Source organism: Papio anubis, chromosome 10 (genome assembly GCF_008728515.1).
Source record: "Papio anubis isolate 15944 chromosome 10, Panubis1.0, whole genome shotgun sequence".
Lineage (NCBI taxonomy): Eukaryota > Metazoa > Chordata > Mammalia > Primates > Cercopithecidae > Papio > Papio anubis.
This window is the reverse complement of record NC_044985.1, coordinates 84,216,676-84,243,050: the sequence shown is the minus strand read 5'-3', so window position 1 is coordinate 84,243,050 and position 26,375 is coordinate 84,216,676. Positions and strand designations below refer to the sequence as shown.

General features: G+C 40.9%; 1 protein-coding gene across 2 annotated transcripts in view; it reads right to left on the bottom strand.

Moving 5' to 3' along the window:
* AOX1 (aldehyde oxidase 1) overlaps positions 1–26,375 on the bottom strand; it is an 87,996-nt gene that overhangs the window by 36,016 nt on the left and 25,605 nt on the right. Inside the window, exons 13-21 of one of the 2 annotated variants that reach the window (XM_003907783.4) lie at positions 24,694–24,803; positions 23,439–23,623; positions 22,480–22,642; positions 20,386–20,478; positions 15,623–15,792; positions 15,197–15,323; positions 12,447–12,569; positions 9,001–9,097; positions 1,368–1,492 (exon numbers count right to left, since the gene is read on the bottom strand). In XM_003907783.4, the coding sequence (XP_003907832.1) occupies positions 1,368–1,492; positions 9,001–9,097; positions 12,447–12,569; positions 15,197–15,323; positions 15,623–15,792; positions 20,386–20,478; positions 22,480–22,642; positions 23,439–23,623; positions 24,694–24,803 (1,193 nt within the window). 2 annotated transcript variants of the gene reach the window in all.

Below are 26,375 nucleotides of genomic sequence, written 5' to 3'. Positions count from 1 at the left end.
GGCATGGTAGTACATGCCTATAATCCCAGCTACTCAGGAAGCTGAGGCAGGAGAATTGCTTGAACCTGAAAGGCAGAGGTTGCAGTGAGCTAAGATTGCACCCTGCACTCTAGCCTGGGTGATCAAGCGAGACTCTGTCTCAAAAAAAAAAAAAAAAAAAAAAAGCACTTCTCACTTCTTGCTTGGATTGCTGCTAAAGTTGACTAGTTGGTCTTTCCTGGATGCAGATCTCACTCTTTTCTGCCATCCTAATGATTAGGGGTCATTTAGTCTTAATAATTGATTCTTACAGATGTGAAGCCTGAGACGGATGAGGTTACGGACCCAACATCCCACAGGGAGTGAAGAGTAAAGCAGGTCTAGAGCGGAGTTCCTCTGACCCTCCTTAGGATCCTGCCTTTTATGAGGCCTCATTCTCCACAGTCTTACATTCCTACTCTTCTACTAAGAGCACTGGCTCCCTATGACCAGAATCAAGACCCGTCTGCCTCATTTCCCTTACTCTCAACCTGATGCTTAAACCTAGCCTCCCTTAAGGCACCCCTCCATTCCAGCTGGGGTGGTCATTGTGCTGTTCCTCCTTCCTTCCATGCATATGCTGTCTGGGGTACAGGAAACAGGCAACAAATGCTTGCAGAAGAGTTGAGAAAATAAATGAATGGATGTCATTTGATCTTGCTGTGGAATTGCCTGGAAGTGACCTCTCTTGTCCTACCATCTAGACAAACCTCACTCTCAATCTGAATCCAAACTTAAGACTTCTTTGTGGGACTTCCTGGATGATTCTAGCCCTCAGCAAGCTCTCCTTTTTCCTAATTTCTCCACGCATGTAAATTTTGCCTTTGCTGATTTAGCACCTGGTTGCATCCTTTTCAATATTGTTTCCTGTTTCATGTGAGTTAGGTACCATAGACTTTGGAGAGCAGGTCTTGCTCTTTCTTCTCCTGTGTTCTTAACAGTGGTTCCAAGAGCTGAGCAAGAGATCTGCTGATTCCATAACTGGTTTTAAAGCTACAATCCACAAACAAAAGGCTCCCACTTTAATAACACTCTTTTAAAAGCATTGAACTCATATGACTATTAATACCCAAATCAATATGGCTATTAGTACTCAATATTTCTTCAGTCCCTGAAGAAATAACATTTTTTGTTTTGTTTTGTTTGTTTTGTGTTAGAGACAAGGTCTCACTGTCTCCCGGACTGGAGTGCAGTGGGTGATCATAGCTCACTGAAGCCTTGAGCTCCTGGGTTCAAGCGATCTCCCCACCTCAACCTCCCAAATATACTTTCATCTCTAATTGCTCTTGATATATTTCACTGGCCGGAAATCACTTAGCCATGTCCTCTCCACAATGGCCCCATGTTACCTGTATATATTTGGGAAACTGTGTAGACACGTAGACATCCATTTCTTGATCCTCTCCCTTGGGAACAACAAGCATGCTTTGGGTTTCCATATAAAAATGTTCTTGACCTCCCATATGTATTTCACCTGTTATAGGAAAATACATGAAAGTCAAGGAAGCAGTCAGAAGAAACAGGTAGTGTCCCCCAGGTGTCATCCCATTATGCAGAAATTCCACTGACAGTGCTTCTGCTGGGGGAGCAGGCTGCACAGTGAAGTGTAACAAACAATGTTTAGCTTTCAGTCTCCTTGCAGATTTGAAGTAAAGTTCTGTAGGAGAATCTTTTGTGTCTGCCAATATCTAGGTCACAGAGTCCTAGAGAAAGGTGTATGACTTTCTAGAACCAAAAGCAGAGGGGTCTTGATTCAGTAGGTCATAAGGAGCCAGTGCTATTAGCAGAGGAGTAGGAATGTGAGAATGTGGAGGCTTCCAGCTCTAGGACAAGTGGGAGTAGATATACTGCTCTCTGTACCTCCTGTTAAGTACAGATAACAACCCTGAGCATTATTTATAAAACAAACATAAGAAGACTCTGAAAGGTGGAGAGAAGGCAGACCAGCTAGGGACTTCAGGACCCAAGGAAAGACACAGCAGTGAGTTCAGTGAGTTTTGTTGTTGTTGTTTGCCTCAGACATCCCAGACTTAGTTCCGCAGAAGCCAGCAATCAAAAAACACCAACAGGCAAAGACACACACACACACACACACACACACACAAATCTTCAAGAAAAGCCACTCTCCCTAACCAAAGGACCAGAAAAGGGGAAGACTAGAAAGCAAAAAACTTAGACAATAAGCACTCTACTCCAGGCAAACATCATAGAAAAAAACTGCAGCCCTACCCCTACTGTAAAGGTTGAGTAGGATATCTATAGTTCCACCCTTGTCAGGCTGCAATGAGGTGTCCCAGCCTCTCTGTTGGGGTGCTGCCAGTGGACGCCACATGGAGAACCTGGACTTACAACCCCTACCTAGCAGTAACAAGGCATCACCCCCTTCTTCCCCATCAGCAAAAGGTTAAAGTAGTCCAGTGAAACAGAATATTATAATAAAATAGAAGATTCAAATAAGATCTAAAGTTTCATTACATAATATCTAAAATGTCTAGGATACAATCAAATATCATTCATACCAGGAACCAAGAAAATCCCAACTTCAATGAGAAAAGACAATCAACAGATGCCAACACTGAGATGACACAAATGTTGGAATTATCTGACAAGGACTTTAAAGCAGCTGTAATAAAAATGCTTTAATAAACAATTACACAAACACTTGAAACAAATGAAAAAATAGAAACCTCAGCAAATAAATAGTATAAAAAGAAAAAACAAATATAAATTTTAGAATTAAGAAATACAGCAAAAATTTCAAAAGTTCAAGGAAGGGCTCAGCAACAGAATAGGGAGAACAGAGGAAATGATTAATGTACAAGAATACAGAACAATAGAAATTGGCCAATCTGAAAAGCAGAAAAAAATAGACTGGAAAAAAATGAACAACACCTCAGGAACCCATTGGCTATAACAAAAGAGCTAACATTTGTGCCATTGAAGTCTCAAGTATTTGAAAAATAATGGCTAAAAATTTCCCTAAATTCACAAAAGACACAAATCTACAGATTCAAGAAGCTGAGTGATCCCAAATAGAATAAATTCAAAGAAATACACTCCAAGACACATCATAGTCAAACTTCAGAAAACTAAGGACAAAAGCACCATCTTGAAAACTATGAGAAAGAAACACTACTTCACCTATAGGAGAAAAGCACTTTCATGGTGAAACCCTGTCTCTACTAAAAATACAAAAATTAGCCAGGCATGGTGGTGGGTGCCTGTAATCCCAGCTACTCAGGAGGCTGAGACAGGAGAGTAGTTTGAACCCGGGAGGCAGAGGTTGCAGTGAGCTGATATCGTGCCACTGTACTACAGCCTGGTCGACAGAGTGAGACTCCATCTCAAAAAAAAAAAAAAAAGAAGAAGAAGAAGAAAAGCACTTTTAAAGACAGCAGATTTCTCTTCAGGAACCATGGAGGCCAGAAGAAGTGATAAAAATTTTTCTAGGCCGGGCGCGGTGGCTCAAGCCTGTAATCCCAGCACTTTGGGAGGCCGAGACGGGTGGATCACGAGGTCAGGAGATTGAGACCATCCTGGCTAACACAGTGAAACCCCATCTCTACTAAAAAATACAAAAAAATTGCCGGGCAAGGTGGCGGGCGCCTGTAGTCCCAGCTACTCGGGAGGCTGAGGCAGGAGAATGGCGTAAACCTGGGAGGCGGAGCTTGCAGTGAGCCGAGATCCCGGCCACTGCACTCCAGCCTGGGCGACAAAGCGAGACTCCGTCTCAAAAAAAAAAAAAATTTCTAGTGTGAAAATACCTGTCAACTCAGAGTTCTATATCCAGCAAAAGTATCTTTCAACAATGAAAGGGAAATCAAGACATTTTCAGATGAAGGAAAACTAAGAATTTGATTTAAACGGATTTACCCTGAAATAATGGCTGAGGGAAGTTTTTAAAACAGACAGAAAAGGATTTTTTTTTTAAAATGAAGAAATGTTAAAATATCAGGAAGGAAGAAAGAACAACAGAAAGAATAAAAATACCAGTAAACACAATTAGACTTCCTTTCTCCTCTTGGGTTTCCTAAATTGTATTTGAAGCAAAATTACAACATTACTTCATGTGATTATAAATGTATGTAGAATAAATAAATAGAATTATCAATTATATTATAAAAAGGAGAGGGATGTAAAGGGAGGTAAAACTTCTACACTTCAACTTGTAAAATGTTGAAACCAGACTCTGATATTTCATATATGTAAATATTTTATATGTATATAAATTTTATTATATATATGCATGTATATATGTGTGTGTAAACACTCTAGAGCTACCACTAAAAAAAATTGTACAAGGAGATATACTAAAAAATACTATAGATTAATCAAAATGAAATTCTAAGCAAATATTCAGGCAACCCATAGGAAGGTGGGGAAAAGAATAAAAAGCAGAGGGAACAAACAGAATACAATTATTACTGGCCATCATGTTAATGGAAGGCAGAACTTTTAGAAATTAAAAATTTACTCAGTAATAGTGATTTGCAAATTGTTTGAGGATTCCCAATGAAATGTTTTAAATTGTAATCTGGACTTCCTATCTTATCAAAAATCTGAGTTTAAAAAAGAGTGCAGAAAAATGAATAGATTCTGCTTCACTTATAAAATATAAACATTAAAATTTCACAAGTTCAGATCTTCACTTCAATTTAAGCTTTTACCAAATTGTCTAAAGACCCATGTCATTGTCACTAGGCTCAAATTCAAGCTTGCAGTATTACTGATTCTGCCTATCCACTCAGAATTTATTTTGTTAGGTATTCACTTTATTTAAAATATACAGAGCTAAAAAAATTAGACAGAGCTGTACTTGTTTAAATCTGTAAAGCAGGCAAAGTTTTAGAAACCTGTTATATTTTCCTGCCTACCCCGACAGGCCCCACCATGGTGCCCTCTCTTCACCTTAGGGTATTGCTCTCAACTCTCTAGGTTGGAAACCAATTTGATCAACTAATCCCTGAGATAAAATGTTATCCCAGTATAGGTTTAGGAGTGATTCCTCCAGGCATATTTACATTTTAATAAGAGGCCCTTAAAGTCCCAAATTTACTAAGATGTGAATGTATCTATTTGTACCATGCCCAGCGGAGCAGGTTGTGGGGAAAATTGTCTCAGGTTCAGGGCTCCCTGGGTCTCTTGTAAATCCTTCTATACAGATTGTCCTCTGTGCTCTTCAGTATAAAGCACATCCCAGTTAACAGAATTTTAATGAGATAAATAAGAAGCAGGATAATGTAGAGGAAAGAATACTAACTTTGGAATTGGGAAAACTCTTAGATTTGATCCTGGTCAATCAGGTAGCCTCTCTAGCCTCAGCTGGCTCATTTGAAAATGGTAATCTTTAGCATCCTCCAGTGCTATGACACCGGGATTAGATAGAGCTGAAATATATCTTCGCAGCAGATAAGTGCAAACAATAATGGTACTCCCTCCAAGAACACATTCTAAGACCTGATGTAATGCTCCATTTATTTTATCTTTTAAATATTTTTTTTTCTTGGAACACCTATGTTCTTTCTTTTTTTTCCTTCAACTTTTAAGTTCTGGGGTACATGTGCAGGATGTGCAGGTTTGCTTCATAGGTAAACGTGTGCCACGATGGTTTACTGCACAGATGAACGCATCACTTAGGTTTTAAACCTAGCATCCACTAACTGTTCTTCCTGATGTTCTCCCTCCCCTTACCCCTACTCCTACAGACCCTAGTGTGGGACACTTATTTTCTTAGAAGACAGATAAAGTGTTGCTATAATTAATTCTAATTACCTCTCATTGAAATAAGTAATCAGAAACTCATAATCCAAATGAGATAGCAGACAAAGGAAAAACTAGATTCAAATTAGTGAGTCAAAAGGATGAAAACTGGTTTTCTTTTGCCTTCCCTCATGTTTCCCTTCCCTTGTCTTTCCTTTTCTTTCTCCTTCCCTCCTTCCCTCCCTCTCTCTCTCTATCTCTTTTTTTTCTTTGACAGTCTCACTCTGTCTCTCAGGCTGGAGTGTAGTGGCGTGATCTCATCTCACTGCAATCTCCGCCTCCAGGGTTCAAGCCATTCTGGTGCCTCAGCCTTCCTAGTAGCTGGGATTACAGGTGTTTGCCACCACACCTGGCTAATTTTTGTATTTTTATTGAAGACAGGGTTTTGCCATATTGCCAGGCTGGTCTCAAACTCCTGGCCTCAAGCAATCTGCCTGCTTCAGTCTCACAAAATTCTGGAATTACAGGCATGAGCCACCGCTCTCGGCTTCCTTTTTTTTTTTTTTTTTAAAAAATAGAAGGAGTCTTGCTACATTGACTGGGCTGGTCTCAAACTCCTAGCCTCAAGCAATCTGCTTGCTTCAGCCTCACAAAGTGTTGGGATTATAGGCGTGAGCCACCACACCCGGCTTCCTTTTTCTTTTTCTTTCTTTCAGACCTCACATGTTCTGCCTTGGCCTCCCGAAGTTCTGGGATTATAGGAGTGAGCCACTGCACCTGGCATTTATACTGAAAAGTAGTATAAACATCCTTTTTAATATTCCCGTATTATTTTTATACTTATCAATGGGGTATGCAACAATAACAAAAATTAAAGAGGCAGACTAAATCAATCACCTAATTGAATTAGATAATTAAAGAAGATGTCAAGGAAAAATACAACAATAGAAGTCTTGCACAAATACTCATTATGTCAAAAAACAAACATGAGACAAGGAACCCCCCTAAATATTGATATTTCTGACATGCTCATGCCAGAAACCCTCCATGATAGAAATGTACCCTCCTTTTCTCTTCATTTCCATAAATCAAACTTACCTTTCCAGTGTTTTCCACATTTTACTAGCCCTAAGAATTACCTGGGAAACTTGTTACAACTGATTCTGGGGCTGTTTTGGATCCTCTACAATTCTAAAAAAGGACACAGGAATCTCCAGGTCTCATAAATATCCTCAGTGATTTCTACAAGGAGAAAATCTTGGAAACACTGGGTTTGATAAATGAACCCCTGCCAATGTATCTCACTAATAGACAATCTCTTCAGGAGAACAAAATCATCTGAATCTAATAATCATTGCTCACAATTATTGATTTGTTACTATATGCCAAGAACACGTGATTATCTCTTACAATCTTTATAATTCATGTTTGAAATTGTTTTTACTTTATCCACATAATATTAAAACAGGGAGACTGAGCCCTGAGAAGTACCCTACCAGGTCACACAGCTAATAAGACACAATGCCAAGGAAAACTGGTAGGTGACAGTTCTAGGTATCTTTCCTACAGCTTCCAGGTGACATTTCCAGTCAGCCCCGAACACGCTTCAAGTTTAACACATCCATAGAGTTGAGACATGATGGGCTTGGGGTTCAAGAAGCTGGGCTGACTGGTGACATATTACACAGCTCTGGCTGTGCACTCAGGATGGGATGTGTCTTAGGATTCTTCCTATTTTTGTGATCAAGGTTGGAGAGAAAAATTAAGAAGATGGGAGTTGTGTTTGTTTGTTTGAGATGGAGTGTCCTGTCACCCAGGCTAGAGTACAGTGGTGCAATCTCGGCTCACTGCAACCTCCGCCTCCAGGGTTCAAGCAATTCTTGGGCCTCAGCTTCCTGAGTAGCTGCGATTACAGGCACCCACCACCACACCCAGAAATTTTGTATTTTTAGTAGAGAGGGGTTTTCGCCATTTTGGCCAAGCTGGTCTCGAATTCCTGGCCTCAAGTGATCCACTCACCTTGGCCTTCCAAAGTGCTGGGATTATAGGTGTGAGTCACTGTGACTAGCCCAGAAGATGGGAGTTTTTAACATGCACTAGAGGCCAATGTCCTGGAAATTCACTTAAAGACAGACAATGCAAGGTGATTTCTCTGCTCTGAGATGTGACACAGACTGCCCGTAACCATCCAGTAGCATGTCTGCGTAAATCAGAGATCTTGTGAGGCAGGCATTAGGACAGCTTTCACAGCAGCAATGACAGCAGAATGTGGTGGGGAAAGCATGGGTTATTTAAGACTTATGATGAACCTCTTTTTTCTGCTATAAAGGACATTATTGAGACAACTGGTGAAATTTCAATAAGGTGTGTAGATTAACAGTATATGTGTTAATATTCTGATTTTGATAACTATGTTTATGTTAGACAACATCCTGTTTTTAGGAAACAAACGCTGAGTATTTAGGGGTAAAGAGACATACATCATGTTTACAATTTACTCTCAAATGGCTCAGAAGTGTGTGTGTGTGTGTGTGTGTGTGTGTGTGTGTGTGTGTATCATTGGGGAATCTGAGTGAAAAATATTTGGGAGTTTCTTTAATGTTTCTGCAACTTTTATGTAAGTTTTAAAATATTTCAAAACCAAAAGTTAAGGAATTGTACTGGAAAGTTATAATTAACTATTTTCTAAGAGGCAAATTTAATTTTAATTACATACAGATATGCAGGAAAGAAGTCTGGAAGAAAGAAAGGAGAAAGGGAAGGGGAGAGGAAGGGAAGAAAAAGCAGAGAAGGAAGAAAGGAAGAGAGAGAGAATCAATGAGAGAAAGGATGAAGAACAAACATGGACTTTGGAAATCCTAATAAAGCCTATCAATTCAATGGCCGACTCTGTCATTTAGTAGCTGTTGTGTGACCTTGGTCACACTCCATAATTACTCTGAGCCTCCATTTGCCAGCCTATAAGATTGACTTAATAATACTGTCTTGCAGGGTGGTTGTGAACAGGAAAGGAAACGACATCTGTAACAACTGGAGCCTTGACGAGGGAAGGGGGATCGGGCACAGGGGCAGGGTCTTGCCTCCTGTTTTGCCTCCCCATTGGCTCTTCGCCTACCCCAGAGACAGAGGGAAACGCGTTTGTGAATGACGTGCCTGTTCCACCTGATCCTGAGGAGCAAAACCCTCCTAGGTTACCAGATGATTTCCAGAAGGCAAAGGAAGCATTAAACTGACATGCTTAGAAGGCTTCCAGGGTCGCTTACCCTTATATTACTTTTTTACCTTCAAGAATTTGATCAACCACTTTAAATGCTTCATCAACATTTCCATATTCCAGTTTCCTTTCTGGCTCGAAGAAGGAGTTGTGTTGTATAGCTTCCTAGAGAGAAAACAGAAGAGTGAGGCAGCTTGGGCAAGACCTAGGGAGGCAGGCACACCACACTGCACATCCTCTGAGCAGAGGCTGTTTCTCCCTTCACCTTGTGGTCCCGTGCACTTTCACCATGACCCTGGTGAGCCAAGCTAACAATCCAACTGCAGAGAGACTCCTCAGTGAGGAAATGTAAATGTGCCCACTGAGTCCGAAGAAATAATATGCACAGAAAAAAACTGGCATCTAAGTGATCCCAGAATGAAACTAGTATTTTCCAGGCAGATTTTTGTCTTCACATCACAAGCCATTTCATGTAGCCAAGGCTATATAGCATAGGGCTTCAGAGCCTAGGCTCTGGACCCAGACAGCATTGCACACATTTTTCCCATTTACCAGCTTTGACTGTGGGCCTGTCACTTCACCTCTCTTACCATCATCTGTAAAATGGAAGTAACAGGTGTACATATAGCTCCAATAGGATCGTGGTTGGTGAAGATAAAATGAAATAAAACATGTGAAGAGCTTATACGGCATATAGTAAGCACTCAACAATTGCTAGTTGTAGAGACTCTAGTGATTGGGATCATGGTGGCTCTGCCTGCCAGCCCCACATTCCTTCTTTGTGGGGATGAGCATTTCATTTGCACGGGGCAGTAGAGCACCTGGGACCTCTAGCTCTGAAGTAAGATTTCAGACAAGCCCTGTCTGGGTGCTGGGTGTACAAATCCATTTATACACTGGCTTCTATTGGCTCTCCCTCGGTGCCCAGTAAAGGCGTACAGTGGTACACATAACCAGAGATGTAGTTACAGTAACATAGGTTGGTTTTTAGCTATCCCTGAGAATTTATCTTGCAGTAATCCATGTGTCCACTGGCAAATGTGGTGTGCCAGCTCCTGCTGGCATTATCCACTGTGGGTTATTGTCCATCCATGAAATTCCACTCTGTTGGTAGTTGGGGATTCTCTTATCTCTGTTTCCTTTTGGCCACCAGTAGGTGTCTAGACAACACCCCTTAGAGGGATATGCTATTGTGATTCTGCCATTTCCCCCATTCAAACACTAGGTTGGTTTGTTTATAGCACCGGTGGGACCCAGCTTGTTTGACAGAGTGTTTGTTGATTGCTTTTGTTACTGACTGGCTATGTAACCTTGGGTAACCCTGTTTTTTAGTTTCCCCATCAGAATGGGGATGAAAATAGTTTTTACCTCATAGGATTTTTGTGAGCATTTAGTACGTTAATGTGTGAAACTGACCTAGAATCATGTCAACCACGTAGTGAGCTCTGTATAGGTCCTGGCTATGATCATGTTGTTGTTGATGTTTATTATTCATGACAGATGCTGGTAGGGAACACATTTTTTTCCATTATGGTCATCATCCTTACCCCTCGATTCAAGAGTTTTGATCATTTCCCCATTCAATCTACTAAAAACTCGAAAAGCATGAGTCAGATTAAACCTTTGTGATAGTGACAGAGATAAATTTGGTTTTGTTATTTTTTGATTGATAACACACTTCCTATTGGAATCAGTTCATGTGCTTTTCTTATTAATCCAAGATTAAAGAGATTCCAGGTTGAAAAAAAGCTAGGTTTTATAAATCCTATTTTTAAAAGCTTAATCTTTTTCAACTTTACTGGCTGGTTGCTCTTTGAGTAACTTTGAGCCAATTTTCTGAATTTTTCTTAGTCACGAAAGCGATAAAAGAACTGTAATGAATAGGGAGAGGGGCATATTTCCCTCCTCTAAACTTTGATTAAATTCACTTTGATCCAGTTGATGAAACTTTGAGAGCTTAATCTCTGAACACATTGTGAGGCAACTCTTTTCCACAAAGCCAAAGCTTGAATCTGATGCTGGGATTCTCTGGCAGACAATCACGAGCCTATTGGTTGAAGTGATGAGGGCGGGGGGAGTGGCATCTATTATATTTGCTTATAGGGGCTTTTATTTGGCTGGAAGGTAGGGGGAGTGAAGAGTAGATATTTAGCCCCTGATATTGGGCAAAGATTTATACACAAAACATTGATGAAGTACTATGTAAATAATTTCTAATAAGTAATTCTAACTCTCCAGCAAAACTTCGGGGGATGGAATATAGGAAGCAAGAGCAGCAGGCAACACGTAAATGAAAAGGGCCTGAGAAGGGAACAGAGTGTTTGAATTTGAAACTGGCCAGGAAAATTTGGGAGGCCTAATCACACTTCGACTCCAATTAAACTTCTACATTTTTGTCTTTTTGACATGATTTTATTTTTATTTGAAAATGTAAGAAAAATTCCCAGAGACAAACTCCATGTTCCTAAGCATCAAGCAGCATGGCAGAAAACTCCCCAACACCCAGTTCTCCTGGAGACACTCATGGTGCCCAGGTCGCTTCCTCAATTCTGCCTCAGGCCATGCTGGTCACCCAGAGAACAACATGTTCATTATGCTGTGAAGCTAATATTGTGTCCCAGAGCACATGCAGCCTGTATAGACTGAGTCTCATCTACTTACACTGCCTCCCCAGTGTTCATTCTTTCATCATTCAGGAAATTATAAGAACCAATGGAATGCACACAGAACATCCTATCATTTCACGGAGACGAGTCTTATAGCCTTTATAAATTTTCAACTCCTCTCTCAACATCACAAGAGAAAATGCAATTCTCCAGTTTGTTTAAGTTGCCAAAATACCTGTAGGCATCATACGATTTATCTCTTGAAAAATCTAAAAATCGTGTCTCTGACACTCACTTCATGGAACATCCTGTTGGTCCTCACTGTGTGCCTGAGTGAAGGTGGGTACAAAGTCACAGAGTGGATCCACTTTCCTGGACATCACTGGTTCCCATCCAGCATCCTCTCCCCTTCCCCTTTCCCAACAGGGCTCAGATTTGTTTCAGTTTCCTACACTCCCCTATGTAGCCCACTTACTTCAGAGAAATCTGGCCCCAACTCCAACCCCTAGAAGTAACCAACAGCTCCTCCATTCCCCTGCCAGTCATTAATTCAGAGATGGATATGTCACCTAAATGGCTTAATGAGGCTGGATCTCAGGATTTGTGCTTGGAATGCTGGGGCAGTAGGGTTCCTCTTACTCCTCGAACATGAATGAGGAAGTCCAGGTTGTCCTGGTGGCCATCTGTGTGACCACAGGAATCGAGCTTCTATCGTGGGCAGCAGAGAGGAGCAACAGAAAAAAGCCGCGTCCTTGGGGAAATTGTTAATACTGAGACTCTTTAGAGGTTAACAAAGTCCCTGTATTTTGGAGGCCACTTTGAGCCACATTTTTCTGTTACGGTAGCCAAAAGCATTTTAACCGATACTTGTTCTGGCTCCCAACTGGCACCACCATGGAACTCATTACCTCGATTGTTAGGATCAGTGGCTCCAAATCTTGATAGACAATCTTCACTTGCTTAGCAGCTCGCTTTGCCTGAACCTCAGAATCAGCAAGCACGGCACAGACAAGCTGACCCACACAGAACACCTACGACACAGAAAGACCTTTGTTGTCAAGGAGGGCAGGCATCAGGTCCTCTCTTTTATTTATTTTCTTCCTCCCTCCTAGTACTAGATCACATGAGGGTTAGGGCTAGATGTGACCCCTCCACATCTGTCCATGACTGTAACCACAGCTGGCCTCCTGACCCCAGGCACTGGGGGAAGTTTAGATCCTTGTGCTGTATCAGAGGAGCAGGAGTCATGCTGTCTCGAGGACAGGAGGCTCAGGCTCCAGGCGAAGCCTATGAGGCTGTGTGAAGGCCAGCCTGTCCCATGGCTTGACGTGTGGCTGTCACACGACAATCAGAGCTGTTCTGAGAGACGCAACCTCTGCCTTTATGGACAGGGAGACCAGGAAGTCATAGCTCATCTCAACCAGAGAGAAAAAGGGGGTGACCTGGGAAGGGGAGTCCCCTGTGATAACAGAAGCCTGCTGGTGAGCACATCTCTCCTCACAAACTGTCTTTTCATGAAAAGGCATCCTAGCCAAGATGCAACCAAGCAGACGGCATCCCCTTCCTGGGGATTATTCACCTGCAGGTGGGGTAGCTGGACTCAGGAGTTCACACAGGGACCAGAGCAGAAATGTAGACGGGGAAAAGAAACCTTAAGCCTTGAGAAAGGTAAAATCAGTCTGGACTGGAAGAAGTCACCATGACTACTGAGTTCTCTCTCCTACCTTATGCTGTGATTCACAATTTCAACGTAATCACTCATTTTAAAAATCGACTTTAAACTACTGTGTCTTTTCCACAATGAACATAAAGTAGTTTTGTCATCAGAAAAAAAAGGTATTGAAAACATTAAATCTAGCATGAACACACAAAAAGAAGTGTGTTCGTTGGAGGGGGGCAGTGAAGGAGAGAAAAATGAAACAAGAATGGCAACATGTTGATAACTGTTGAAGCTGATTGATGGATCTATGGAGTTCATTGTACAGTACTTTCCCATTATTGTATATGCTTACAATTTCTACAATGAAAAGATTTTTAAAAGCCATTAAGTGCCATAAATGAATGTTTTAAAAAGCATTACACCAACAAAGGCAATCATTCACAATGGCACTCCAAAGTCTCCTAATTTGGCTTCTGTGACCTGGCACATAGATGTGGCTCCTGAGATGCTTATAATCTTCATAAGCACATCTCAGAGAGCAGACACTATCATGCAGCCAAGATCAGTTTCACTTGTTTAGTAAACATTTATGCAAAGGCCTTAAATTCTCACCATCTCTGCCAGTGCTACACAGCCCTGCTTTGGGGGAGTTTCAACCTTGAGTTCAAACTCTCAGTCATCAAGCTTTCATTTCTACAGACAATATCTTCCAGGAAGTATCTTCCAGGGAGAGCCAGAGGAAGGGACTGTTTCAAATTATGAAGCCCTTTTGGGTAAACACTGAACTGAGCAGTCTGAGTTATGCAGAAAACTTGCTGACTGCTGTCCTTGCTGTAGCCAAAGTTTTAATCATTTGTAATTTTCACAAGGCAACAATGTTATCACTATACCTCCACTCATTCACCCTGCAATGTGTGAAGCAGTGTGTGGAATACACAGATGAATCAGACATGGGTCCTCACTCAAGGAATTTATACTAGATAGAGGAAATATAAAAGACATCAAAATAAACAAACTTAACACAAGGTAGAAAGTACATTAAAGGTCACTTCATTTTCTCCTCTAGACTTTAAGCTCCATGAGAGTAGAGATCATACATATCTGGTTCAACTATGGTGACCAGACATCACAGATGCTCACTTTTAAAAAGCCCATTTAGGCCCAGTGTGGTGGCTCATGCCTGTAAACCCAGCACTTTGGGAGGCCGAGGCAGGCAGATCACCTGAGGTACGGAGTTCGAGACCAGCCTGGCCAACATGGCAAAAACCCTCTCTACTAAAAATACAAAAATTAGCTGGGCATGGTGGTGCATGCCTGTAATCCCAGCTACTCAGGAAGCTGAGGCAGGAGAATTGCTTGAACCCGGGAGGTGGATGTTGCAGTGAACCAAGATCATGCCACTACACTCCAGCCTGGGTGACAAAGAGAAACTCCATTTTAAAAAAATAAAAATAAAATAAAATAAAAAATAAAAAGCCCATTTAACACACGGAAATATGAATGAATCAGAATAAGTTGAGAGAGAGAGAGATTAAGACAGAGAGAGAGAGATTGAGAGAGAGAGAGAACAAACACTACTTCTGGATTGAAGAATGAGAAAAAAGGCTTCATGGTGTAGATATCACTTGAACTTGTAGTTGAACTTTGACCACGCTGAGACTGGGACAATAATAAGGAGTTCTCAGGAAAGGGATTTCCATATAAAAGTTATCATTAATCCATCTTCATTTATCCATTTATACCATTAGCAGCAGGCCATCTCACTATTAGAAAATGTAAAATACCAAATAATCTTTTACATAACTAGTTAATGTCTTCACTTACATGGAAAATGAATATATTTGAATTCATTCAATATTAGAATATACCTTTATAATAAGCATTCTAAGAATACTGGAGTCTTTCATGGTGTGCCAAATTAGATGATATCGTTAAGAAAATATGAAGCACCATTAACTGAGAAAGTTATTTTTCAAATAGAAAGCAAAAATGCAGTACCTTATCTGTCGCCAGAAATTCCTCAGCTTCGGTGAAAAAGCAGAAGGAGTTGACGTCACTAAGATGTTCTGCTGTTATGACGTCCACCACACCGGGCATGCTGAGAGCTTCTGACAGATCAATAGACCTAGGTGATATACACAGCAGAGCTCTGAGAGTGGCCATAGAGGCTGAGAACATGGGTAATTGGAGAATAAGATATGAGAGAGGTAAGAACTGTCCAACAGTCTCTGCCAGACAATTGAGAAAAAATTCTTGGGACAATGAAGTTGTAGTAAATCCTACATTTCGATCCCATTTCACCTCTGGTCTGCATTGGATATCACCAACAAATAGCCTATTTCTTCACACCATTACTTTTCACTAATGTGACTTAGATGAAAAGACAATCATTTATGCCCATTGGGTAAGAACTTTATCACTTACATAATCTTAGCATGAGCTCTTGAACTAGTCACAAAAGTCAAGAAAAGTTCCTGGTCCACCGGAGGCATGTCATCACAGTAGATGGCCTCCCCCGTGGCGTGCTTCACACCAGACAGATGCATGATGGGGTGGCCAATTGGGTCTTCAGGATGCTGCTTTGGGCCCATATGCTGTTTAATAAATAACCAAAATATACTTTTACATTTCTATAGAGAAAGTAGGAATTATTATTATGCACATCTCCCATAAGAAGGTAGCTATATAATTTACACTCAAACCAGAATACTATTGCGTATGAAAAATCACTATTGGGCTGGGCACAGTGGCTCATGCGTATAATCCCAGCACTTTGGGAGGCTAAGGTGGGCAGATCACTTGAGGTCAGGAGTTTGAGACAAGCCTGGCCAACATGGTGAAACCCCATCTCTACTAAAAATACAAAAAAAAAAAAAGTAGCCAGGTATGGTGGCACATGCCTGTAATCCCAGCTACTTGGGAGGCTGAGGCTGCAGAATGGCTGGAACCTGGGAGGTGGAGGTTGCAGTGAGCCAAGATCACAGCACTGCACTCCGGCCTGGGAGAGAGAGACTCCATAAAAAAAGAAAAAAGTCACTATTAATAACACCAAGACAATAAACCTACTACAGTAATTCAATAAGCCAACTGGTATGTCAATCCCTGATGATGTTCTTATTTTTCACCTTTTTTGAATGTAGACCCCAAACATCTCTAATGAAAATTCCATTTGCATAAGTAAACAAATTTAAATCTTTCTTCTTGATAATATAAAATTATGTCCTCTTGCTAATGCTTATGTATCTCTTTAAATTTTATTATCAAAATGACCTTACTGTTTCTATATAAGCATGACACATATAATATTTTACAGAAGAGTATGGTGATATCGTGACTATGTTTATAGAAAATACTGAGGTTATTACTTCAACCAGAGTAGCCTTCTTTTTTTCTATTTTGAGTGAGGCAATGTAAGAAACAATTGGCAAAACTCTTAACTTAGACAATCCTGGTAGAGAATGAAGCCAAAGGGACCTGCAGTTGGAGTAATGATTCACTAATGTGGCTCTGTCTTAAAGCCCCCTGGAGCAGAATGCCTTGCTGGTGGCTCTGTAAATACCTTAAATGTGTTTCATTAACCAAAGCAGAGATTAGTCAGCACAATGTCTGCCCTGGTATTTCAAATATGGGAGTTTCTGGCTTTCCCACTTGGGTGTGTATTGTGAAAAGAATTGAAGGTATGAAGAAAGAAGGAGAACGAGTGAAGAGACATAAGGCCAGGGTGAAGGCTGTGGCTGAGGAGTGGCCTGCTAAGCCCTGGCGGGTACCCCAGTCTGTAACTCACTGTGTCCACATTGCACTTGGTAGTGGGACTGAGGCCAGACTCCCAGAGGCTTTCTCTGGAAGATCTGGGGGTGAGGGGCATGCAGTCATGTTGGCCAGGTCGCAGTCAGGGAAAAGCTATGGATGCCTCCCCTTCCCATCCTGCAATTCACAGGATCACCCTGAGCACTTGATCTTCCTTTGAGATGAGTGTTACAATGCCCTGGATCTTCCTTTGAGATGAGCCTACACATCATATGGCAAGAGGGAAGAGAAAACAAGTCGCCAACACATCCTGGTTAAAAATCTTTACTGGGAGAAAAAAGAAGAAACAGGCCTATTTCCAACATAGTGTCCTTTAAGGCATCTGAGTGGGGAGAAAAGCTAAATTCTTTTGTATTTGATTACCAGAATGTGCAGTTTGAGAAAGCCTATTCAGTACATATGAACAACAAGTTAGATACTTGAATCCATCCAAAATGGTATTTCATTTCACTCTTCACTGCAGGTTTTCCTATTTCAAAGTCCGCCCTGGTCCAATAAAAGTGCTCCAAGCCTCTTGCTCTACGGAACTGAAGAGAAGCTGTCTGGATTCCCCTGATTAACACATTTCCTTTTCATGTAGATGTTTTGCTTTCCTTTCTGAACATTTGGATTTAATTAATCTAATCCCACAAATGGAGGAGAGCTCTGGTTATAATGAGAGCTTTACTTAAGACAGCTGTGAAATGTACAGTTCTCCAGTGCCCTCTACAGATCCAGGAACTCGAGAAGAGTGCTCCCCACTCACTACCCAACTATTTAAGGGCCTCAAAAAATAAACCTCTGGGTAGAGATAGAGATCAGAGATTCTCCAGGCAGGTGGCAGGGCTGGAATATCAGGAGAGAACAGCAGAGTGGCATGTGTTATTTCAGAACATGTTCAACATTGATTCGAAAAGAAAAAAAATATTGCTTTCATAAGCAATGAAATATTGTCATTTCATAATGACAAGAAGTAAAATGTCAACCAAATTGTGGCTGACAACTATGCACAGAAAGTAGTGTAATTTCTATAATTAACTAGGTATAAGACATGTGTGTAGGATGCACTTATTCCTATTTTATATAAAATTTACCATCTTGCTGCAAAATAAACACTGCTGATAAGCATTTATTGTTCTAATTTCATATTTCTTTTACTTAAATGTAAACTTCAATTTTGTAGTTAGTATAATACAGGGCACAAAAAACGGAGTATTGACTAAGTTTTTGTTTTTTCTTTTTCAGTTATTGTTGAGTCATTCTGACTTTATAAGCTAGAAAGCAGGAGACTATCGAGAAAAATAATTTAGGCCTTGGCCCAGGGCTCCATTAAATAAAGGTAGATATTAGGCCACGAATGTAGGGGACTAGGGAAAACTAGAGAAAAGTTTACTTATTGGGGTTCAGGCATGAGCACAGATTGGAGGCAGTCCCAACACTCCAGCCCTTTGGCGTAGCTCACACTGCCCTGTCCTCATGGCAAAGGACTCCCCTCAGTTCTCCTCTTCCTCGTCTGCTTCGAGGAGCTGAGATAGTGATGAAAAGGAAAAACCAACAATGAGGTTCTACCAGGTGTGGTTTTTCATATGTTGCAGATGGTAGGAATTGACTTCCTCTGCAAAATATCCCCCAAAGTCCTGAGCTGGGATGCTGCTTGGGCTTTCAACCTGAACACACATTTGAGTGAAAAAAATCACCCACATCTTCTTTTTAAAACCCTAAGATCTTTTTTCATCCTGAAAAGCAAACTTCCAGATACTTCACAAGCTCAGACATTAAGGAAAGACATTCATAGCTATCTGTAATGGGTCTGGGAGTTAACTGACATAACACGTTTCACTGTAACCAATGGAACACTTCATCACATTGAAAAAAAGTCTTTTGAAACCATGTTGTGTGAGGCTGGCCAAAAAACTGAGGAAAAATTCCAAAAATGTCTTTGTCCTATAGTCAAAGATATCATTTTTTTTTTCTTTCTTTTTTTTTTGCAGTCAGTCATGATAAATCTACTGGTAAAAGAGGCTGTCCTCCATTACCTGCTTCCGCTTAGTATTTGGCTAAAGATACTATGGAAGGAAGAATGTTGCCACCTCAAACTGGTGATCTTTTGAAGCTGTGTCAAAATGCTTTCAAAACAAATGAACTGATTTAGGGGGAAAATGCTATTCATGAGTGCTGACGTTGCTCTAGCAATGCGGATATTTGTATGTGCGTGTGAAAAACCACAGGCAAAACAAAAGCAAAACTCACCTATCTGGCAGACACTTTGTATCTAAAACTTTGTTTTGCAATCAATGATAAACTCTCATTCAAGATCATGCACTATGTGAAAAATTTCCTTTTTCTTTGGATGATTTCGATATCTATGAATTTGCTGTTGTTTCTTTCTGAAATTTATTCCATTGTTTAAGAAATATTATGGCATTTATAAGCCGAAGGGTTCAACTATCATATTTGAAAAGAACACCAGGGGAGATGGCAGCTGTTTTTAACTTTCAAAATGATCATTTTCAATGGAGTTTGGTGCATTTTAACTTTTAAACATTGAACCGAAAACCTCAAGGAATACACACCAGCTTCAATGTTCATTATGACATATTATAAGCTTTTACAACTAAATCCAACATTAGATTCAGTGAACAAATGCTTTAAAAAGCCTTTTCATGTTCTTGACTTATTAAAACTCTCGAGGTCAAGTTTCCTGATAATAATTTCAAGGAAAAACACACCACACTGTATCCACTTTACCAACAGGGTGACTTCAGGCAATATTTTTATGAGGTGGCAGAAAATTCCATTTGAGAGTTAGGAATTCTGTTTTCTAATAGTCAGCCTTCATCAGGAGAGCTTACGAAAAGCTCTTAGTACTTACGTTTGATTCAATTCTAAAATGTAACTCACAGAAAAATCACTAGGAGAATAGGGACTAAGGGAGTGAAATATCTTCACATTCACGCTAAACAAATCAGCAGTTCTTCTTAAAAGCATTATTGCATTTTCATCAACCTCCAGGGGCTGTGTCTTTTCCTCTAAAAATGAAAGCAAAGCAGCCCACGGCCCTGCCGAAGAGCCTGGCTTTATTGGACTCTGATGCCTGCAGTGCCCAGAGCAGGAAACACGTGACAAGGTGGCCAGCTCATGTGTGTCTGTGGTACAAGGCCACAGTGCAAAGCACGTGACCTTTAAGACCCAAATCGACAAAATACCACTGCTAGATTTGTCTTTAATCACAATTCTTCACTGATTTTGGAATTTTAATTACCCCTAAAGGAAGCTATGAGTTTACCAGAAGTGGAACTTGGACTTACGGAGCTTGAGTTTCATGGAGAGACAGTGGGAATGTCCAGGTCAAAGCACTATAGCCCAGACTGTGAATTTCAAAAAACAAAAATACCACTCACCTGGTACTTTAATGTACTGCAGTGATGTTTGGAATGAAGATCTTCTAAAGCACTTTCATACTTGTCTGCAAGGCTAGGATAGTGAACTGGGTCCTGAAAAGTAGAACCATTGCAGATATTTTAAATGGTTTGAATGCGCCAGAATGATTCTGGAAGGGAGGCTAGCATGAGTCTTAGCAAGCATCTCTACTCTGAAGTCTCACATGTATTAAGCACTCGCCCTATTCAGAACCCCAGATATACAAGCAGCTCCCTGACTCAAGGACAAATACTCTGAAAGGTGCATACATACTTCCTTATATTATGAAAAGCCAGATGAATACGGTAGGTAACTGGCTTCCACCAGCTGTATGTTTCTTATGATTCTCTCATATACTCTCCTAAATGATATGAGGACTTACAAACTGATCCAAAAGTAAGATAGAAGCTAAGCAAATAAAATGGAAAGGAAGAAAATACTTAAGCCAGGAAAACATCAAAGTACACCATTGCAAATAAGTATAAAGCTGTTCCATGTTGCCTTCCAGCTGTGTAGAAAGGGGGACACAGGCTGCATCCCTGCCACTGCCCCACAGTGGGAAGGATTCTGATCCCCAGCAAGAATATTCCTCAGGACTGAGGGAAGTGAGTCATTCGGTTCTTTACACAAGACTGTGGACATTGTACAGCCTAGAGCTGGATGGGGGGAAAGGCTTTCAACAATACACTTGGTGGTTATTTTTCTAATTTACATAATTTTAATAGAAAATAAAACCAGCTAGGTGCCATGGCTCATGCCTGTAATTCCAGCATTTTGGGAGGCCAAGGCAGGAGGATTGCTTGAGTCCAGAAGTTCAAGACCAGCTTGGGCAACATAGTAAGACCCTGTCTTTACAAAAAAATAAAGAAACTAGCTGGGCATGGTGGTGCATGCCTATGGTCTCAGCTACTTGGGAGGCTGAGGTGGGAGGACTGCTTGAGTCCAGGAAGTTGAGGCTGCACTGCGCTATGATATCACACCACTGTATTCCAACGTGGGTGACAGAGTGAGACCCTGTCTCAAAAAAAATTAAATAAAATCAACAGAAGCTATTATTTTTAAAGAGAGGAGGGGTATAAGACTATAAGGCAAAAGTTTTAAATTCTATCACTTGAGTCACCCAGAAATTACATTAGTTTGCTACTAATTGGAAGAGTCTATAATTGGTTACCTGGTGACAATATGTCACTTATCTATGATTTCAAGTTTTCATTCTTAAAAATGTGATACTACCCTTCTGGTTCCTAGTTGCTGCCACCTACAATGAGAAGATACCCTAAAAAGCAAGGATAAGAGAGGACTGTGTCTCCTATTTAAAGTGACCATACTAACTACTATACCACAGGAAGACTATTCTTGGCTTCTAGTCTATTTTGGTCAGCTGGTTATAGCATGGGATTTGTGAGGCCAATGAGGCTCAAGTCTCCTTTGGGTCTAATGGATTTATTCAGAGATTGTTTTTTTAGTTGTGCCCTCCACAGTCAACAATCTTGTAGCTTTCATTGTTTGCCCTAAGAGAGATCAGGCAAAAGAATGCATGGACTGTCACTGCTATTATTATGACTAATACTATGGATTTCCTCTGAAGCACTAGGGACCATGTGAAGCCATTTTCCCACAATGACACATTTCACAATCATCTTGTGCAGTGGCTGCCATCGTCACCTGACAGGCTAGGGAAATGAAACTGAATCTGGAAAAGAACACTAAACACATGAAGTCAACCTCAATGTGAAGGTAATATCTCAAGAGGAAGAAATGCCCTATGGAGGGAAAACATATTCAAATCATTAGCAAGTTTTCTGAACATAACCTAGGAAAACTACCGGTCAGAAACAAAATCATTGAGTGGTGTTAAATACAAGCTTGCCCAACTCTTGGCTCTACTTGCAATTCTTCCCTAAACTCATCTCCACCCACAGACAGGCTGAGGGATGCTCAGCAAGTGCATGTGTTTCTAAAGTGGATTGTCTGTTTTATTCTACAGCTATTTGGTAGGGAGTCATTGCCTCTACTTTGGATGTCATCATAGCTCCCAGTACCGAGGAAGTTAATGTGTAACCAGTGCTGCTTACCATCTTTTTCAAAATCTGTGACACTTCCAGGTAGAACTTGAAGAGGAAGCTGACGATGAGAGTCCTCTTGAACTCCACCTTTCCACCTGGCGCCGAGCCCGAAAGGGAGACTTCCTCCAGAACAAGCCTGCAAGCTGTATCCAGCATTTCTTCATTCCAGTGCCTGGAAAGTCCAAAGAGAAAACTCCTAGCCTGACAGGGTTTATTACCCCATATCTTCACCTAATGGGTAAGACAAATAGCCACAGTTTAATACAGGAAATAAGAGTACAAGCTCTAGATCAGGCAGCCCGAGTTCAAATTGGCCCACCACTCTCAAGGTGTCTAGCCTGGGTCTCACCATGTCCTCACCTGTAAGAGGGGAACATTAGTAGAACCCAACTCACACAATGATCCAGAGAAATAAATGAACTCATATAAAATCCATAGTCCAGGAGTAACTGACCCTCATATCACTAGGACATTTATTGCATGCCAAGTTCTGCTTTTAGCACCCTATATGTATTCACTCACTTAATCCTCTCAACTGCCCTATGAGGTAGGTATGATCACCCATCTTTGACAGATGGAGAACCAAGCAAATGCCTTCAACAATTTATTATAGAACAAACTCACATAATTGGTTTTCCATCATGGCAAATTATTCTCCCAAAATAAAGAATACAAATTGGCACCGTTGGGAGAGGGCTTTTCTCTCTCTCTCTCTCTCTCTCTCTCTCTCTCACACACACACACACACACACACGCATACACACAGCGTATATAATTCCCACTTCAGAATTCACTAAAATCAAGACATATGGAAATAATAACAAAATCTTATTGGAATTCCCAGCCATTAAATAGAAAGGTATGGAACACTTTTCTTCTTGTAATCACATCTCACCACAAAAAGGGCTCCTTTAATACTTGGAGTCTAAGGACAAGTATTAGAGGAGCCCTTACCTCTAATGCCTTACCTTCCAATGAGTTTCTGGCAGGAATTCTTGGCACAGATGGTGGCTGGACCAACGCCTCCATATGAGATGGATAACTCTCTAATAATGCCATGCCCTTCTCCAAAAAAGACTCTCATTCCTGAATTGACTATCGCTAGTGCATTCTCCTGTCGCTGGGCTTGTCGGAAGGCTGACACAAATTCCAACTGAAAGAAACAGTTAAGTGGCACATGTAGAAACACTGAGCACCACCTACGCACCAGGCAGTCCGTATGTGTTGAGTGTCACCTACGCACCAGGCAGTCTGTGTATGTTGCTGTCGCCTGTGCGCTGGACAGTATGTGTGTGTTGAGTGTCACATTGATATCAGATGTGTAGCCCCCAGCATCTCCAAAAAATCAATCTCTGCTGTTGAGGCCACCCAGTGTGTAGTTCTTTGTTATGGTAGCCCTAGCAAATAATACATCCTCTGAGGCAGGCTTGAGTATTCCCATTTTATAGATGAGGAATCCAAGGCACAGAAGGATTCAGTAATTAGTTCAGGTCTTGAAACCAGGATTCAAATCTGATTCTATCTCATGCAAAGACTCATGTGTTTTCCACTAAGTTCTATTGCAAATGTATTTTTAGGCTTTTTTCAAACCCCAGGATATAGGTAGAGGCATACTCTTCATGTCATATTTAGGGAGAAAGGCTTATGGGACAAAAACCTGTTAAAAAGTTACTTTAGAGCTTGGGGTAGGGGGAGAAAGAGTGAGAAAGGCAGAGATGAGGCTGGGAGTGGTGGCTCACACCTGTAATCCCAGCATTTTGGGAGGCTAAGATGGATGGATCACCTGAGGTCAGGAGTTCGAGACCAGCCTGGCCAACATGGCGAAACCCCGTCTCTAATAAAAATACAAAAATTAGCTGGGCATGGTGGTGTGCACCTGTAATCTCAGCTACTCAGGAGGCTGATGCAGGAGAATCACTTGAACCTGGGAGGCAGAGGTTGCAGTGAGCCAAGATCATGCCACTGCACTCCAGCCTGGGCAACAGAGCAAGACTTGATCTAAAAAAAAATCTCCTAATTTGAGGAATGATAGGGGCATGCGTAATACAATGAAAAGGCAACTATTCACAAGTGTTAAAATAATGACCTCATACCACTTCCTGAAGTTGAGCCTTTATCTCCCCCATAAACACTTAACCCTTTTTCTTATTTCACCATAGGCTGGAATAAACAAACCATAGCATCACAGGTGGAACTGGGAAATTGACGGTGGGATGTTCTCACCTTCCTTGAGTAGGGGATGTTCACTGAGACCAAAATTTCTTGAGGCTTAAGATCTGCATTAGGGCACTTGCTGAGGAACTGCTCGTTTAAAGGAATCTGTCGTTTTCCTTCTGTGGAAAGAAATGACACTTTCCCTGGAATCTGTTTGGTCTATTAAATAAACTTCCAAAACTTGGGAAGTAATTCCACCAAATACCTGAGGAAACTGGGTGTTCAGGGAAACATGTGCTCTTCCTATGCTTAGCAGGTCTTTTACCCTATAATGCATCTTGCAATGCTTCTTCTAGTCTAGGCCCCATCTCTTTTTTTTTTCCTTGCTTTCTCATCGATAAAAACATCGACTGGGCATGGTGGTTCACACCTGTAATCCTAGCATTTTGGGAGGCCGAGGCAGGTGGATCATTTGAGGTCAGGAGTTTGAGACCAGCCTGGCCAACATGGTGAAACCCCTTCTCTATTAAAAATACAAACAAATTAGCTGGGCGTGGTTGTGCACCCCTGTAGTCCCAGCTACTCAGGAAGCTGAAGCAGGAAAATCACTTGAACCTGGGAGGGAGAGGTTGCAGTGGGCTGAGGTCATGCCACTGTACTCCAGCCTGGATGACAAAGTGAGACTCTGCCTAAAAAAAATGTTTTTAAATAAAAAATAAATTTAAAAAATAGATAAAAAGATCTCACAGAGTAGCCCAGAGTTTCAGGTAGAATAGAACCTTAGCAGTCCTCTTCCTGACAACACAATTCACTTAAAGCTTTACAAGTAGGGAGTAAATATTCATATCTCTTTTGATATTCTGATCAAGTCAGTCAACAAATATTTATTGTTTATAACCAGGAACCCCACTAGGTACAGTCATGAATAAGAAATTATCTTTAATAAATTTGTATACTAGTGAGGTGTTATCTTACTTTTTTATATCTCATTCCAACACCTGAAGAATTTTAGTTCTTTAATCAGTATATTAGGAAGAGTTTAAAACTATAACAAAATAATGAAAGCTAAGAAGCTTTTGATGTCTATATTCACATCACAAAACCTGTTTCTCATAGTATGACTTTTTAAGGGGATGTTACTTAAATTGAAAACCCTGAATGTAAATCTTCCTCTTTAAGATAGTTTTGCGACCAAGCATAGTGGCTCATGCCTGTAATCCCAATACTTTGGGAGGCAGAGGTGGGTGGATCACCTGACGTCAGTTCAAGACCAGCCTAGCCAACACAGTGAAACCATGTCTCTATTAAAAACACAAAAATTAGCTGGGCATGGTGGTGCGTGCCTGCAGTCCCAGCTACTCAGGAGGCTGAGGCAGGAGAATTGCTTGAACCCAGGAGGTAGAGGTTGCAGTGAGCCAAGATCGTGCCACTGCACTTCAGACTGGGCGACAGAGCGAGACTCCATTTCAAAAAAAAAGAAAAAAGAAAAAAAAAGATAGCTTTGTGGTTTAAATGATATGAAGAGTAAGTATTTAACAATGCAGATGATAGAAAACCAGTCCATATTTTTTAATGAAACAAAAACCCCACAAATTTATAGAGGACCAATTAGAACTTCCTAATAATTTTCAAGCAAGTTGGAAGAAGCAATAAATTAGATGTTGTGGACTTAGTTTCAAGAACAAAAATCAAGTAAATAAATATAGAATGAGGTCCAATCATTGTTCACCTGAAAAAGACCTGTATGTTTC